Consider the following 17,570-nt stretch of genomic DNA (forward strand, 5'->3'; position numbering starts at 1 on the left):
CATGGACTGTGGCCCCGGTCCCCCTGGACCTATAGGGAAGAGGCCTGGTGGGGTGGGGGACAGCCCAGCCCCAGGGACTGCTTCCCTGCAGGACAGGAGCTCTGAGGCTGAGCAGGGACACCAAGGACACCCAGGCGCTCAGTCGCTCCTGCCCCTGCGGTTTCCACAGGTCAGCCGGGCCAGCTGTGTGCCAAGCACCTCGCCGACATCCAGCAGAAGTCCCTGAGCTTTCTCCGGTCTTTGGAGGTGCGTTCCACCCTGCTTGTGTCAGGCAGGTGACAGCCACGTGCCCTTTCCGGCCTCTTCTGTTTGGGGCGAGCTGGGAGCAGCCTGTGTCCCCTTGGAGCAGAAGAGGCCCCAGCACAGGGACTGGAGCCTCCAAGCTGCAGTAGTTCCAGGGGGGCTGGGTGGCAGGGGAGGGGAGGGGACACAACAGCGTGACCCAGGACTTGTGGGGGCTGGAGGGAGGGGCCCCGCCAAGAGTGAGTTCCTTTGGGGGGACACGGCCTGTTCTCCGGGTGGCCCCACCTGCCCTCTCGGCTATGGGGGGCAGAAGGCTGGGCCGGGAGAGGCCTGAGGCTTGCGCCCTCCCTGCAGCGGCACCAGCAGGCTCAGGAGCAGGCGCTGGCCCTTCTGCGGCAGCGGGCGGAGTCGGAGGTCTGGGAGACCCGGAGGGCCCTGGATGAGCTGCTCTTCAAACACCGGCTGGAGGTACCCCACTGTGCCCCTCCCCCTCCCCGACACCCCCCACCGGGCCCAGGGCAGCACGCCCACCTGCCCCTCCGAGCCTGTGGCTCTCCTGAGGTGGATTCAGCTTCCTCCCTGAGTGGGGGCCGCCTGCCCTTAAGGAAGGGCAGGATGGGGGCACTGCAGACATGCTGCTTCCTGAAATGTGGGCCCCGCCTGCACCCTGAGACAGGCCGGCTGCCCGCTGGAGGCCTCTCCGCAGGTGACGTGTGGGTGCTCCGTTCACAGTGGAAGCAGGAGGGTTTTCCCGCTGGTGTCCTGGGGGCTCCAGGCTGGGGTGACTGAGCCTCCCACTCACCCACGTCTTGGGCTTGTTTGGTGCCTGAGCCGAGGGCTCTGTTGGAGCTCCCGGGGGTGGGGGGAGCAGGGGCCCAGACCTCTGTGCCCGCACCCTTTAGCCCCGGCAGACGGGGTGGTGGGGGTGGTGCACAGGGCACCCAGCCGGGGCCGGCAGGGCGAGGGCGGGGCGCTGACCTCTGTGGTCTGGTCGGACTCTTCTTTCGGTCTCTGGTCTGGGGACCGTTGGTGGGACTGTCGCAGAGCACACCTAGGGGGCGTTCCCAGGGAGTAAGGGGCACACCGGCACGTGTCTGCAAGAACACGTGTACACGTGTGCCTGCGTGTGCACATGTATCTGAACGTGTGTGCACACGTGTGTGTGCAAGCACAGCACAGGTGCCCCCGGACCCACACGGCACAGACACACCTGGCCGTGTTTCACACCCCCTCTCCTCCTCTTCCTGCCGCCAGCATGGCACCTGCCGGGTGACTGCCATTCCTCAGGTGACTTCACGGCGGGGAGGCCCCAGCCCTGGCCGTACTCTGTGTCAGCTGGACACCTGCCCCCTTCCCTCACTGAGCCCTCTTCCGGGAGCAGGGAAGGGGCCGCCTCACATGGGGGCTCCGGTGGTCGGACACACGCCTGGGCTCGGCTGCTTCCTGGCACCCTGCCCGTCCTCCACCGCATGCCTGTCCTCACAGAGGCTGATGGGGAGCCACGCTACCCAGGCCAGGCCGGGAGCAGCTCCAGAACTGGAGGGGCTGCAGGTGTGTGGGGACCCGGATCTGAAGACCTCACAGAGCGCCAGATGGAGGTGCGTCCAAGCCTGGGGACAGGGGCCCCTGCCTGACATGGGAGCTGGGGTGCGGGGGTCTCGGAGAGGCAAGGGTGCCGCTGCTGCAGCAGCTGAGTCCCCAGCACCTTCTCACCTGGCAGGTCACAGCCTGCCCTGGGCGGAGATGCTGCCGTGCCCTCCCAGAGCTCCAAGGAAGGACAGGGGAGGCGGGCCGGCCACTCAGCCTCTGCAGGTGAGACGGTCCTCGACCAGCCCCACTGCAGGCAGACCGCGTTCCCAGCGTGGGCCCTGAGGGGGCGCTGAGCTGGGCACACAGCAGAGAGGCCCAGAGAGCAACATCCCGAGGCCTCACGGTGAGGGGCCACCAGGATCTGGGACTAAGTCCGTCTGATGCCAGAACTGCGAGTGACGACCGGAAAACACCGCACCTGCTCATAGGGGCAAGCCAGGCATCCTCAGAGCCGGGACACCATCGCCACCCCCACGCCTGGGCCAGTGAGCCTGGGCACGGCGGGAATGTGCCTAGTGGACGCTGGGTGCAAGACCCCAGCGTGGGGTCATGGCCCAGTAGGAAGAGTGCGGTGTCATCCAGCCCTGTCCCCCCTGCTCTGGGGCCCACAGAGCCTCTGCTGCACCCACTCCCAAGGGGCCCTCGCCGTCTCCCCAGAGCCCTGGTGGCAGCCCCTCTGGGAACAGGGAGCCCCACATTTTCCAGGCTCACCGACGTGTCCTCCTCTGCTTCTCCGAGGGTTTTCCCTGAGCCCTCTCTGGTGTGCGGGCAATAAACGCGCAGTCCGCCCCCCACACTGTGCTGGGGGCTGGCAGGTGAGGGTCCCTTGCTGCAGGCGTCAGGGACGCAGGGCAGGTGGCCTGGAGCCCCAGCCCCAGTAGAGCTGGAGGGGCAGATGTGTGAGGCCCAGCCTAGCCCCTCTCCGCCCTGAGGCTCTGCTCCAAGGGCAGGTTCTAGCCCACTGAAGCTTTTGTGTGGGCGCTGAGTAGGATGCGACCGGGGTCTCCCCCAAAATCTGGTCTGTCTGGGCAGAGGCCCCACGTGCTCTTGAAAGCCCCCCCCCCGCTGCTGTTGGGTGGCGTGTGTTCAAGTCCACTTTGTCCCTCGGGTTTCCCGTCAACCACCAAGAGAGAGGCACCAGGCCAAACCCATTTCTGCTCGCTATGCTCACAGGAACGTGTAGGATTATCACGTGCTCCTGACGGCCTGATCTCTTACCACTGTGTCACCACAGGATGACCCTAGGCTACGCTGTACACTGCGTTCCGCTTTATCTGACGCTGATCTTGCCACACCCCCAACGTGCGTCCGGTGGCAGGCCCCTCCCATTTTTTTCACTTGTGTCTTTGCTTTTGGAGCGCGGTTCTTGTGGGCAGCGTATCCTCAGATCTGGCTCAGTTTTTTCTCATCCGGTCTGGCGACCTCTGCCTTTTGGCTGGTGGCTTACACATGCGCATTTAATGCGTCCTGTTGCTACTTATTTCCTTTCGCGTTGTCCTCCTTCGCTTCCTCCTTCTCTCTGTTCCGCCCGCTTTGGGGGAAGCGAGTATTCTTCCAGGATTCCATTTCGTCTGCGTCGTTGGCACCTGGTGTTTCAGTGGCCGCTGTCACACACACACCGGGGCTTCTAGTCACTCACACACCGCCCCCTGTGGTGACGCCTGGTCTCCTCACACGGAGCAGCAGGCTCTTCCCATCTGTCCGTGTCTCCCTTTCTGGACTTTATGCAACTGTCTTCACGCATTTTGCTGGAAATATTTTATAAAGGCCACAACATACTATTTTAAACCTTCAACAATCGTTTAAAATTTAGGCAAACATACATACGTGCATACACACGTGGGCACATGCATCTGCGTGTGTGTGTGTAAATACAGGGTCCAGCACAAATAACACCCCTTTTTTAATTGCAAAACCTCTTACATGTGTGTGTGTATACACACATTTATATACACATTTATGCACACACACATATCTGTGCCCACTGCTCTCCATTCCTCTGTGTGGGGCCTGGTCTCCTCCCTGGCACCATTGTCCTTCAGCCCGAGGGACATTTCCAGTGGTGCTGTCCTGCCGGTGACAGTTTCTTTGGGCTTCATGTACTCTGCCCTTAGACCCGCAAATCACGAGGCCCCACCGCCTGGTGGGCAGGGACAGACACAACCCCCCGCCCACTGCCCCTCCTGCCAGCCGCTTCCCCTGCAGCAGGGCTCCCCCACCGGCTCACTGCCGAAGGTGCCGGGGCTCCCCGCAGCTCCCCTGCGTCTGTGCCTCCCAGCTCCAGCTGCCCAGGTCTCTCCAGACCCTCAGCCCCACCCCTCCACCCGGGTCGGGGGTGGGGGTGGTCTCACCTAACTGGCTTTTTGTCTCTCAGGATTCAGTGTTGCCTGGTGTGTCTGGAAAGCCCTTCGTTCATACGCGTGTGCGAACGCTTATCCGTGCGCCTACACACACGCGCGCACGTGCTTTTTTGTTTACTGTTTTTTTTTTAATTTAATTTATTTATCTTTAGAGGGGAAGGGAAGGAGAGAGGGAGAGAAACATCAATGTATGGTTGCCTTTCGGTTGCCTTTCGTGAATCCCCTGCTGGGAACTGGCCTGCAGGGAACCGGCCTACAACCCCGGTATGTGCCCTGACTGGGAATCGAACTGCGATTGTCTGGTTCACAGGCCTGCGCTCAATCCACTGAGCTACACCAGCCAGGGTGTTTACTGGTTTTTAAAAGTCTCTTCTCAGTGGGACAGTCAGTCTACAACCCAGTCCCCTTCACTCTCTCTCAGCAGAAGCGCAGGTGCTCACATGACCTTCTTAGAAGTGTAAGGGCTGGTTTCCATCACCAAAGGGCGGCCAGCCAAGGTCAGTGGCCAGGAGGAGAACAGTCGCTTCCTTTGGCACGGCCTGCGAAGCCCCCGAGTGTGTGTGGGGACATTAAATTGCCCCAGACACCTGACTTCTAAGGCTCTCCTGCAGAAAAGGCCCTGGGACCCCTACAAGACCCGGCTGCAGCTCACTCTCTGTCCTCAGAGCCAGAGGAGGAAGGGAGGCCGGACCAAGCCCTCTCCCAGTGGCTCCTGGCCAGACTTCATCCTGGGGACAGCCCCATCCACCAGGTACAGGGAGCCATCCCCTGGGGGGAGGAGCACCGCAGTGGGTCCAGGAGGGTCTGGGCAGCCAAGGGGAGGCCCAAGTCTTCGCTCAGCTGCCTCTCTAAGAGCCTGCAAGCAGGGGTTCTCCACGAAGGGTCCTCGGCTGGGGGAGGCTCTGCTGGCCGTGGGCATCACCCACCCTTCCTCCTGCCCAGGGGTAGTGGAGGGGGTTAGGTGAGAGCGGGTGGTGCAACAGCTGCTTTGGGCAGGGCCGGCCCCCACAACCCAGGTGGCACATTACAAAACAGGTGGCCTGGCCTACCCCAAACCTTTAGAGCACAAACAAGGGCCTCAGGTAGGATCCAGGCCGAGATGGTGAGGACCCAGCGCTGCCCTCAGAAGCTCACAGTCAGGGAGGGGGCACGCCTTAGGGATGAGCGGGGCGCGCAGTCCGGGAGGGCTTCCTGGAGCCGCCAGCCTCCTTCCTGGGCCCGGGCACGCCACTCCCATCTGGAGAAGCCGGGCCAGGGAGCGGACTGGAAGTTAGATAGTGGCGATGTGGCCTGGCCAGCGTACACTGCCCCAGTGGAGCCAGCAGGGCCCCGGAGTGCCAAGCACGGAGCTCGCGGTTGTTTCGCGCTACAGATGTTACAGAAGCGCCTCCGGGAGCAAAAGCTGCGCACACAGCACCAGGCCGCGCTGCTGAGCCTGCGCAAGAAGGCACTGGAGGAGGAGACGCGCTCGGAGCTGGCCCGGCTGGAGCCTCGGAGAAGGTGGGCGCAAGCCCCGCCCCCGGGATTCTAGCCCCTCCCCGGGCCCTGAAACCCCTGGGAAACCAACAGTACTGACCCAAATAGTGGTGGGTGTTGCCAGAAAGTAAGATAAGGCAGTAAAGTAGCCAAAAATAAGCACGTAAACATTAAAGCCACCCAGAGTCCCACCTCTGAGGTTACCTCTGCCTGCTTGCTGTCTGCCTCGTCAGCTCTTGCTGAGGGAAGTACGCGCACAGCCATTCACACGGCATGCGTAATCGACTGTATAGACCGCTTACAACCTGAGCGTTCCCCTAAAAGTCAGGAACACCTGCCCGCGCCCCGACGTAACTGCCACAACACACAGGGTGTCCAGCGCAGCGGGACTAACCAGTTCCCCAGCCCGCCCCCAGCTGGACCCTCCCACCGGAGTGCTTGTCCAAGACAGTTTCCTTCACGTGAACTGGAGGTGGGACTGCCAGGGCAGTGCGAAGGCCTCTGTTCAGCTTCCTGGTGTTGCCATACTGGCCTCCAAAAGGGTTATTCCAGCTGAGGTCCTCGCCAGCAGGCAGTTTACCAGCGTGCCAGGCTGCGGATGTTTTCCATGCCCCGCCCCCTTCCCCAAGGGACCCTGTGGCTGGGCTGGAGCTCAAGGGTGGGAGGTGCTGCCCTCCCTTGGTCTCTCAGGCCCAAAGTGGGTGGGGAAAGTGACAGGCTTGGCTGGGGCCCCCAGGGCTCCCCCAATCTGCCCACACGTGGCCACGGCCTCCTGGCGCCCTGCTGCAGGAGGGGGTGTCCCAGGTCCCCCTGGCGGGCCAGGGCTGGCTGCGTCTGGTTTCCACACCCAGGTGCCAGATGTGAGGTTGTTCGTCCTGCCACCACCCTCAGGCATCTGGGCAGCGAGGGGAACGTTGCTGGGCTGGTAGCCTGGACAGAGCAGCGGCGGCAGGCCCTCGGCAGCCTTGAGCGGGAGCAGGTAAGGCGCAGGGCAGTGGGCAGATGTGAATCCTGGGGTGGTCGGGTGGCCACAGCTCCAGAACCCCCAGAGTCTGAGCCCTCCCCACACCCAGGGCTGCTCAGATGTCTCACTTCTGACCTCCATGGCCTGTCTGGAGAGGGGAGGTGGGAGCAACTGGAAGAGGACCTGACAGAAAAATTCAAGGGACAGTCTCTGTAGGGGGTGGCTCCACCAGTGAACCATGAAGAGGGCCTGCAAGGGGGTCCAGTTATCACACGGCAGTGAGGGTGGCCCAGGGAACGGGCCTAAGGGCCCCCCGGTCTCCCACCTGAGAGCAAGCCCTGGCTGGGAGCCTGGAGCTGGCCAGCGTCATGGACCGCCCCCCAAACCTGGAGTCCTGTGTTGTAGGCAGAGATGTGGGGGTGGAGGCTGGGGCCAGGGCCCCTGATCACTGGGGCCTTGGGCTGTTACCTCCCAGGGTGGGTGTGCAGAGACCTGAGCGTGGGCAAGGTGGCTTTGCAGAGGGCTGTGAAATCAGAAACACAGCCGGGAACAGAGGTCAATGGGGACAGTTTGACAAAGGGGTGAGTTCAGAAGCTGAGAGGCAGAGCTGCGTGGGGGGGGGCAGGGGTGCAGCCAGCCTGTCCCAGCCCCACTTTGGGAAGGCCCCAAGGACAAGCACACCATCATCCCTCCTGCCTCCCGCTGGAGCCTCCTGTTGGCCAAACCCCAGGGCAGCCACAGTGCCTGGGGTCTCCTGGCCAAGCCGGGTGAGAAGGACTGGAGCTTTGGGAAGGGCAAAGGGAGGCCCCACCCAGGGCCGGAGGCGGCTGCCCCCACACCCCATCCAACAATGGGTTCCTTTCCATGTGAGCCTCTGTGCTGGGCGGGGTTGTGGCTGACACTCCCTCCCTGTCCCCCTCAGAGGGAGATCTGGTACCCATGGGACAGCCACCTGTTCTCACACCACGAGAGGATACTGCTCCTGCAGCATCACCGGGACATCCTCTCCGTGCAGAGGTCCTTGGCCCGCCTGCAGCAGGAGCTCCAGGCCACGACCCGGCTGCTTCAGGTGGGCATTCTCGCCTGGGCTGGAGGCCAGGTGGTGCCCAGGGGACGCTTGTCACCAGGCTGCTTCGTGAGAATATGCAAGTCCCTTGTAAAAACACTCCAGGGGACAAGGGACTTTGAGGGGTACAGATGGAGGGCAGATGGGGTGGCCACCTGAAGGGGTGGGGCATGGAGGTCTCCTGGGCAAGGCGGCCCTGGCCAGGCCCTGCAGGATGAGCCAGACCCCTAGTGGGAGTGGGAGGGGCTCCAAGGCAGGAAGGAGCTCCAGGCTGGGGCTCCTTGGTGCGGCCAGTCTCTTTGTGGGCGCCTTGCAGGGGGCATCCTCGGTTCAGTGCCCCATCCCGGGGGCAGCAGGGTGGTGGTTTCCAGCCTGAGCCTCCCCCATGAGTGGGGAGCGCCACCTGCTGGTCTCCCGGGCGGCTGAGGAGGGAGTGAGCTGATTTTGTGAAGCTCAGGGTGCGGGCCAGCGGGTGCGCTGCGGGAAGGCCACCAGCACCAGGTGCCAGGCTCCCGTGGGGTCAGGCCCACCTGTTTCAGCCAGATGCCTGCTGTGGGAGCCCTCCAGCCACTTTGCGCAGAGGAGAAGGACCAGGGGTGTCCGTGCTGGTTCCCCCTCTGCCATTTCTCGCAGAGTTCTGGCCCCCAAATCCCAGCCCCCAGGGACGGGGACTCTGAGACCAGCCAGCAGCTGGAGGGGCCTGTACAGGGCACATCTCGCCCCCCGACGCCACACAGGCCTGGCAGCCCCACCAGCCACCGCCCCCGAGGAAGCCCTGGGAGCCCAAGAGTCGCACTGTGAGTGGTCGAGGGTGGCCCTGGCCCGGACGCTCTCCATCTCCCTCCCCCACGCCCTAGCACTGCAGCCACGCCTTGTCACCTGCCCACGGCAGTGGCCCCATTTGTGGGCAGGGGGTCCTGCATGTAGCTGCTGGGTGGGGAGGGCCCAGGACCTATCTTTCTTTGCCCATGCTGGGGCCACTTGGCCACCTCCCACAGCTGTCCCCTGGGTGGGACTCGTGTTCCACTTGTTGAGAGTTGGGGCCCGGGCAGGACACCCCGGAGGACGCAGCCTGGGTGGGCAGTCACCGCCCCTCCACCCTGCCCCACAGCCTCGTCACGGAGCAGCAGGACGGGACACCCCCTGGGGCAACTGCAGCTGTGGATGGTCACCTGCAGCCTCTGAGGCCAGCTTGGGGACAGGAGACACCCACGGCCGAAGGCTGGCCCGACGCCCAGGGCGGGCCGGTGGAGAGCGGCAGCCACGTGGGCCACGGTAACCGGGCGGGGCAGTGGCAGCCAGAGGGACAGGTGGTCACTCTGACCGGATGCGGCTGCTCTCGGCTTAGGGCGTGGTGCCTGAAGAGGGTCCCTGGTGGCACCCGTCATGGTCGTGACCCACGACAGCAGCATCCCGGTGGGCAGAGGTTCCCCAAACTGGGCTGGAGCCGAATCCCTCCAGTACCCTCAGGCCGGTGGCCTTAGGACCCTCACAGACCTCTGGGCCCCGGTGTCCCACGCCTGCCAGGTCCAGGCTGGAAGGAAGGTGTAGCAGGACCCTGATGCACAGACAGGTCCCTGGGGCTTCTCAGCCCTGCTGTCCCCGCTGTGCCCCCACTCTGCTGGTCCCAGTGACTTTGCCACGGTTTCTCTGGGACTCAGTGACTCGTCCACAATGATCCTTTAAGGAGCAGGTAACCGAGTGTTTTCATGGGCTCACCCGAGCCAAAAGCAGGTGCGTGCCGTGGCCGTTTGGAATTAGGAGACTTTTTTCACGTGGCCACAGACACGGTGTCTCCTGCGTCCGCTGCTCTGCGCTCGTCAGCACTGACGGTCCCCCTGCCTCACAGGAGACGCGCAGACCAACCCCGGGCCCCAGGCGGCAGAGCGGGAGAGCACAGCCCTGACGGAAGGCCATTCGCAGAGCTTCCGGGGCTGGAGCCCACACTCGCCCGGCAGAGAGGGGCCCTGCAGCCCCGGGGAAGCCAGCGTGAGTGGGGGCCCGGCCCTTCTGTGTCAGCCCTGCCGGGTGGCTTGGGTGAGCGGGCCTCACCCATGTGGTGAGGGCGAGGACAGACCGGGGCCTCCTTGGCTTTCCCCAGGCGGTCGGTCCGTGGGTGGGTCACTGGAGCCCACCTGGACAAGGGGGGTCGCCGAGGCCCTCTGTAGAGGGTGGTCTGTGGTCTTTACCGGGGTCACCAGAGCACAGGGCTCTCTCCACGGCCGAGGGACACGGACTGATGCCGGCACAGGTGGCCACACCCTGGCGGTGGCACTTCTCCCACTTGTTCCCAGCAGGCGGCTGAAGGCAGAGTGGGGGCGGAATCGGGGCTGGATTTTGTTGGCAGCCCTGAGGGGGAGGCCCCCGCAATGGAAAGCCAGCGGCCAGAGGAGCAGAGGTAGGGGACCTGGGTGCGGGCCTAGCTGGGCCTGTGGGACCCTCCCTCAGTGGGGGCTGGGACCTGGGGCTGGGGGATGGCTGGCCCATCGCTCCCTGTACTCTTGCCCGGGAGCCCTCACTCTCTGGGTGCCCCTGGCATTGGCCTGGCCCATTCTGCACCCTCAGCCCGCCCCATGCCCTCCTCTCAAACAAGAATGTCACCTGGTGAATCGGCCCAAGAACCAGTGGTGGGGGCAGCAGGAGGGGCCCTCCAGGGGCACGTCCCTCTGAGCCTCTCGTGTGGCCACCCCCACCTTGCTCTAATGCAGCGGGGCTGGGGCCAGGACCCCCTAGAGACAGGGCCCTCACCCTGACCTGCAGAGACCCTGAGCCAACAGGAAACTGGGAGGACGGGGTCCCCCCTGGGGGCACCCTGGACCCGCCCACCACGTGTTTGCAGGACAGAGTCCCGCTGGCACAAGGATCCCCACGGCCCGTCCTCCTGGCAGGAAGCCGCCCAGCGGACCACCTGTCCAGGTGATGTTCTACCCCCTCCGGGACCCCCACCTTCCCCAGGACCATTGAGTCCTCGCTTAAGGGTCATCCCGAGCCACTTCTAAATCACAGCCAGCCTCTGCCATAGCTGGGCTGGGGGGCCGCCCACTCCCCCTCACCTCACGGGGTCGCAGTGGGCAGGCGAAGGACCAGGCGGACTCCCTGTCTGGAACACCCACGTCACAAATGAAACACAACAAGACATAGACAGCCACTCGGTCTTTGAATGGCAGCTGCAGTTCTGAGCTGTGTCCCCATGGCGGCCAGATATGTCCCTGCAGTGGACGTATGTCCTTTTCAGTGGCGGAACCACTGGGAATGCCAGGGGCTGTGTGCTGGGGCCTCAGACATCTCCTTGGCCTCTGTCTGGGCCCCGGTCCGCCCACTCAGCCCCAGGGTGTGGGCTGCTGCCCTCCCGGCGTTGCAGGGACGTCCTGGGGACGGCAGAGTGTGAAACTGTCGGTGACATCTCCACACTCTCCTCTCTCCATAGCTCCTGCAGAGGCTGAGGGGGTGACGCCCCCCACCCAGCACCAGGGCAGCCCCCTGCTGCAGCTCACCGCCCCCTCCGGGACTTGCTCCGGGTCCTCACTGGGGTCCCGCAGCCTCTCTCCTGTGAGCGACCTGTCCTGTCCCTCTCTCCAGGAGTTCCAGAAAGTGTCCGCCTTTCTGGTCCAGCTTTCTGAGAGCTCCACCTCCCTGTCAGACTGGGAGGCCGGGGACAGCCCAGACGCAGACCTGGGCTGGTCTGGGGGGTCTTTTCCCCGAGACCCTGGGGGGCTGCACGAGGACAGAGGGCAGGCGGCCTGGGAGAAGCCATCAGGCAGTGGGACCAGCCCCCTGCACGGCCCCTCCACTGTGTCGGGAGGCCCAGAGTCGGAGCCAGGCCTCTGGCAGCGGGGCTGGACACCGCTGTCCCCCAATGTCCCCTCCCCCAGGGCGGGATCGGGGCTGTCAGAGGCACACAGTGAGGTCTGGGACCAGGAGGGTCTGTTGGAGCCTGGCACAGGTGCCCAGCTGGCCGTGGGGTGCACCTCGCCTGCCGGTGGCTCCGATGACCTGGAGGATGGAGGGGCGCCCCAAGCGCCACTTCTGTCCCTGGGCCCTGGCGGAGGACAAGAAGCTGCTGGAACCAGTGGGAGCCTGCCCAGTGGATCAGACACAGGAAAGGCCAGTTGGGCGTCTCCCGAGGCTGCTCGCACGGCTTTCCCATCCGATCCCAGTTCTTGCAGTGACCCGTCCCTGTCCCTGTCCTTTCCTTCAGGGGCCTCAGCATCCAAAGGGGCGGGTTTCAGCAAAGGAGTGGGGCCTGGGCCTCCACAGGCCTTCCCTGGCTGTGCAGAAGGGCCCCGGGCTGCCGGCCTGAGGGCGCCCCCCGACAGAAAGCCCCCAGAGCCTCCTCCTGGAGCCCCTGGTCTGCCAGCGGCCCCGAGAGCCGAGAGCTGGGCACCTGGGCCGGGGGGGTGCGGCTCAGCCCCTGTCCCGGAGGAAGCCCAGCCTCTGCCGGGCAGCCGAGTCCTGCAGGAGATCCTGTCCCCGGTGGACGAAGTGCTGTCCTATGGCAGTGCCGACCTCCCGTCCTGCACGCACAGGGACGCCCACTTCCCTCCTCTGCCTCCCACCCTCCAGGCAGAGGTCGGGGCCACCCTCAGCCCCCACTCAGAGGACTTCCCTTCCCCGCCCGAAGACGCCCTGTGTTCTGGTGGCTCGCTGAGCCCCCCGGAGGAGGGCGCCTCCATCAACTCCTGTGAGTTGTCCTCCTTGTCTGAGGAGGGGCCGCCCGAGGCACCGTCCCCGGGGTCCCAGGGGGCCAGCCTCTGCCCAGGGGCAAGTGGACAGAGCAGAAGCCTCGGGGACCCACTGGGTGAATCAAGTTCTTTTGGGGGGAACCAGGCTGTGGGGGGCCAGTGGTCTGAACCCTTTGACTGGCTAGGGTCCCCCTCCTTTGGGGGGGCAGGCAATGCCCTGAGTAGGACCCCAAGGCTGTCAGCGCAGCATCCAACCCTGTCCCGAGTGGACTGTGCAGCGGGGGCGGGCCTGCTGACACCTCCGACGGCTGGCGACACAGGGCTGTCTGGCACCTGGCAGGGGGACCCGGCTCCTGCTTTAGACGTGGGTCCCTGTGCCGGGCCGCCCGGCATGGGCAGGGCGCAGGTGGTGGACCTGGTCTCCACGCGGCTCACCAGGAGGGTCCTGTGCGACACCCTGGCTGCACTCTCAGACGTGGCCCCACCGGGCAGCCCCACCGGGGAGCGGGCGGGTGGCAGCTGTGTCACCGGGCCTCCCACGGGGGGGCTGGGCAGTCTTGGGGGAGACGGGACTTCTGAGAAATGAGTAGACGACCTACGGTGACCCAGAGGTGTCATCGGCATCACTGTGATTGTGTGTACGTGTGCAGATGTGTGTGCGTGTGCAGATGTGTGTGTGCGTGCGCATGTGTGTGTGCTGGGGGCCTCAGGGAGCCCGGGCCTCCCCAGGGCAGAGCCGCCACTCAGAAGGGCTGGCCAGGGAGGTGGTCATAGGATGCAGGGCCTGAGACTGGGCGGTGACTCCCCGACCTCAACTGCAGATTGGCTCCGCCCCCATGTTTCTGGGCATTGGGCCCCGAGGCTTCCCCTGGGCTCTTCAGGAGGACCCTGACCCAAACAGAGGAAGAGGCAGGAGCGGACAAGTTGTGCAAGGCATGTTGAGGCCGCTGGCCAGGGAAAGGGGTGAAGGGCTCGGATTTGAGGGAGAACAGTCCTGCGGAGCTGGGGGCAGGGGAGCAGGTCCTGGGCACAGACTTGTCACCGGCTGAGGAGACCATGTGCCAGGACGGGGCCATCAGCAAAGGCCAGGAGAGGGAGGGCGTGGCTTCAGGGACACAGGAGCAAGGCTCTGAGGTGGGCTGCGGTCAAGCTGCGGACACACGCCCCTCGGCCTTGCTCAGGAAATCATCTGTGGGGACGGTTGTGGGAGTTTGACCTCTGGAGGCCAAGGGTTGCCTGCGGCCCGCGTATCTGGGGCGGGCCTGCCACACTGATGACGGCTGGCGACACAGGGCTGTCTGGCACCTGGCAGGGGGAGCCAGCTCCCGCCATGTGCCTTCCCTGTGTCCAGGGAAGTCACTTTGGCTGGGTGACCAGGGCGCACGTCTCCTGTGCGGCCCTGCAGATAGAGGACGTGGCAGGTCCAGGGTGGAAGGGCACTCCCTCGCCACAGCCAGCCACCCTGGGACCTGTCCCCTGGGGGTGGATGAGCCGAGGCCTCCCCCAAACGAGTTCCTCTGGAAGAAGCGAGAGCCCATTTCCTCGTGGCGTCTGTTACTGAACATGCCGTCCGTGACCCCACCTGGCTCGGGACCGTTTTCGGAGGTGTTGGCCGTGCTGCGCCGGAACTCCATGCTGCGGCCGCACCCAGGGGATTTCCTGTGGGGGGAGTCGGAGAAGATGAACCAGGAGCAGGACTGAGGGCTGCCAGGTGGAGGCCCTCCGGGACGGGGGCTCGGCAGGCCCGGGGCAAGGTGGTCCTGGGGCCCGCTCCGTAGGACAGCCCCGGGGCAGCTGGCCTTCACGGGCCTTCACGGGCCTTCACGAGCCAGCACTGGTGCCTAATCATAGGAGCCACCACCCAAGACGCTGACCAATGGGCTCTGAATGGGTCCCTGCAGCGCCCCCCACGCCCCAGAGCAGGGCTGTTGCCATCGCCACTGTGCTGACAGAAGCCGCAGGATACTTGGGCCGACAAGGACAATGGCAGACACTTACGTCCTGTTTGCTGGTTCCCAGGACTTTGTCTCTGGGCCACAGTGGGGGCCTGAGCTTCATCTCCCTCGTACACCTGGGAAGCTGGAGACTGCCCCTCCTGGGGACTCCCATAACTCATCTGCATCTGGTGTATCATATGCCCTGTTATCTGTCACCTCTCCTGCTTCTGCCCATCTGCCTGCTCTCATCCATCCTCCATCCATCCTTTCCCAGTTCTCTTCTTGACCTGGAAAATCCCCGAGTGATGGGGAGTCCATAGCCCACTGAGCGGTGCAGTGGCCTTAGGAATGGCCGGTCCTGGTGCCGAACCCTCCAGGACCTGACTCCTCCCATCCAGACCCCAGCTGCCCCAGGTGTAAGAGCGGACCTCACTCACTGAACTACTTCCTGGGGAGCCCCACCTCCGTGACCCGTAGTGTGGGAGACGTCTGTGAAGCTGGCATGACAGAGCCACCTGTGCCCTCCACCCTGCCACCCGGGTGCACGGCCCCTGAGAACACTGCGGGGCCCTCCCCCAGGCCCCAGCCTCTGGGGCGGCCCCTCAGGCTCAGGCCGGCTGGGTCCCATGCCACCGCACACGGCGCTGGCTGACAGTTCATGTAGATGTCTCGGTGGCTGCCCCAGGCCCACCTTCAAGCGCAGGACAGGTTTGGAGCAGGCGGGGAAATGTATTCATTCTCTGTGCACACGATTTCCAACCAAATTTTGAGCTTCAGTTTTTGGTTTTTAATTGATTCCCTTCCAGTCTTCTGAACAAATTAGTCCGTCATTTTTAATTTTTTCCCATTGATGGCTGACCCTTTGGGATTTATGATGCCGCGTGAGAGGAATCATGTGTGTCACACACACACACACACACACACACGCACGTTCGGCATGGCAGTAAATCTCCTGCGTGGAAACCCTGCAGATCTGCCTCCAGGTGCACGGTCTCCTGTCCGGCCGTGTGGGTGGGCGCTGGAATGACACTGTGGCTGAGCTAGAAGCTGGAACCGGGGCCACATGACATGACCTCACAGGGTGACCGGCAGGCCATGGTATTGCTAGAGTCATCTCCCAGCCTGTGGCCCCCTGCCCCCAAGGGCGACTAAAAAGAGTCCTTGCCTCCCTCCCTGGACAGTGGCACCTGAGGGAGGTGGGCTATCAGGTGACTGGCTATAGAACAGCATTCACTGGGGGGGTGACTTTTGTAACCCGGCCCACGTGAGGTGTGAGGGGCCAAGGGCTCGGGCGTTCGGCTGCATTGACCTGGCAAGCCTTCAGTATCCGGGTTACTCCCTTCCAGGTCTCCCGGTCCCTGTGCTCGCCTTGGCTCCGATCCCCAGTAACCTCTTGGGCCAATAAATCTTGATATCTGCCTCCAGAGAAGTCATTATCTTTTGTAGAAAATGATTATTTCTCAGTTAAACCCCACATTTAATTTTCTGGTGATCTGTCTCTTTCAGCTTCCCCGCTTAAGAGTCCCTCTTGCATAAAATGCCCACGAACCCGTCTTCAGTGCTCGAAATCCCAGATTATCGGACCAAGCTTTACGAGATCCTTTCATTTCTTACTCCGAGCACAGCCCTCACGGCCACTGTCATAAAACACCAGTGAAGGCCACGGGCTGCTGCTGGAGGGTGGTGCCACGTGCTGGGGTCTGTTTAGTTGGTGCCTTCCCGTCCCCAGGGTGGGGGTGGGGAGTTCCACAGCCGAAGCTGCTGGCCTCCCCGATGGGCCAGGCTCTCTCCTGAGGCTGGGGCCGAGGCCATCTGCCAGGGCTCGAACAAAACCAGGCCCCATGAGTCAGTCCTGGTCCACACTGGCTCCCGGGCGGCACCGAGGTCCCGGAAGAATGCCTGCAAGTCCCACACCCCTCACTGAGGGCCTTGTTCTACCTGTCCACGCTATGCCATCCAACACCAGACTGCTTCTTGGCATTTGTCCCCCAAACAGCCTGTCTTTTGCCCCAAGCAAAGGGCCCTCTCTAATGCCCCTTGAGCCCCAAAGCCTGGTGGCATTGGTAAAACTTGACTGTCCCAGGGCTCTGCTCCAACCAGCCCAATTTACCCTCTGAGTTCCAGGCTCACACAGCCAACCCCTGGCCTGACAGCGCCCTTAGTGGTCCAAAACAAACTCCTGATTTCCACACTCGCCCTGAAAATTGCTCTCCTGCTCCTCCCCTGCGTCCTTCATCTCCGCCAAGAGAGGCTGGCCAGGACCCTGCAGGCAGACACGACCCCTTTGTTTCACACTCCAGATTTGATCCACCGCAGGTCCTACCTTCAAAACATCATCAGCACCACCACCCACCTCTTACCTGAGGGCCACCATCTCTTGGAGGGCTGTGATGGCCCCTCCAGGTCTCTTGCTGCCCCTTCTGCCCTTCTACCCAGCAGCCAGAACCACACCCCACCTCCAAATCCTCCTGTGGGCACCATCACGTTCAGAGTCAAGGCCCTGGTCTGCAGCCTGGCTAGGGAGGCCCATGCGGTCTTGCCCTCAGCTGCATCCCTAGTCCTCCCTCTTCCCCCACTCACTGTGCCCTGGCTACACTGGCCTCCTTGACGGTCTTCCAACGTGCCTCCCTCAGGGCCTTCGCACATGCAGTTCCTCCGCCGGGCTGCTCGTCTCCTTTCTCACCTCCTCCACCCAAAACACCTTCTTTGAGAGGCCTCCTCTTTCTCTGTGTTCAGCGGTCCCCTCCACACCCCTCCCTCCACTGCCTTTTACAGCACTTCTCTCTCTCTGTCCTGGAATGCAGACCCAGTGGCTCCACTGTGTCTCCAGCCCTCAGCAGGCAGCAGAAACCCAGGAAATGTGGGTGGAGAAAGGCAGGAGAGCAAGGGGGAGAGATGGGCCGTGGGGAGAGTGCAAGCAGCACCTGACATAGAAGGACACGGTGTAAAGAGCAGAGAGATGACTGCATTGGTATAAACGTACTTCAAGTCCAAACCCTATAGTTTACTTAAAATTAATCACCATAAGATCAAGGTCATCCGGATCATACGAACTTGAACTCCAGAACAATGGGTGGCAGCTGCTGACTCATAACAGCTCTGCATTCTGCTTCCTTATTTTGTTTTAGTCAGTGAAAAGAAAATCTAGATATGAATAGAGATTAGGAACAGCAATTGAAAAGCCAGGTCCCTCAGGTTGGATTAAGCAAAAAGTCATATGAAGCTTCATTTCCTGGGTTTGCAGAGACCAGC

The 17,570-nt window shown here is 63.2% G+C and overlaps 1 protein-coding gene across 1 annotated transcript in view; it reads left to right on the forward strand.

The window, feature by feature from the left end:
• CCDC187 (coiled-coil domain containing 187) overlaps positions 1-15,216 on the forward strand; it is a 32,226-nt gene extending 17,010 nt beyond the window's left edge. The window contains exons 11-24 of the mRNA XM_053667641.1: positions 170-246; positions 598-711; positions 1,729-1,841; positions 1,964-2,055; positions 4,859-4,944; positions 5,566-5,723; positions 6,573-6,648; positions 7,556-7,702; positions 8,333-8,496; positions 8,811-8,974; positions 9,549-9,688; positions 9,994-10,097; positions 10,539-10,615; positions 11,127-15,216. Of these exons, the coding sequence (XP_053523616.1) occupies positions 170-246; positions 598-711; positions 1,729-1,841; positions 1,964-2,055; positions 4,859-4,944; positions 5,566-5,723; positions 6,573-6,648; positions 7,556-7,702; positions 8,333-8,496; positions 8,811-8,974; positions 9,549-9,688; positions 9,994-10,097; positions 10,539-10,615; positions 11,127-12,967 (3,353 nt within the window). The 3' untranslated portion in view covers positions 12,968-15,216. The remainder of the gene's footprint in view (positions 1-169; positions 247-597; positions 712-1,728; positions 1,842-1,963; positions 2,056-4,858; positions 4,945-5,565; positions 5,724-6,572; positions 6,649-7,555; positions 7,703-8,332; positions 8,497-8,810; positions 8,975-9,548; positions 9,689-9,993; positions 10,098-10,538; positions 10,616-11,126) is intronic.
• The last annotated feature ends 2,354 nt before the right edge of the window (positions 15,217-17,570 follow it).

The sequence above is a fragment of the Artibeus jamaicensis genome, unplaced genomic scaffold (genome assembly GCF_021234435.1).
Source record: "Artibeus jamaicensis isolate MK-2021 breed Jamaican fruit bat unplaced genomic scaffold, CSHL_Jam_final contig_471, whole genome shotgun sequence".
In the NCBI taxonomy this organism is placed as follows: Eukaryota; Metazoa; Chordata; class Mammalia; order Chiroptera; family Phyllostomidae; genus Artibeus; species Artibeus jamaicensis.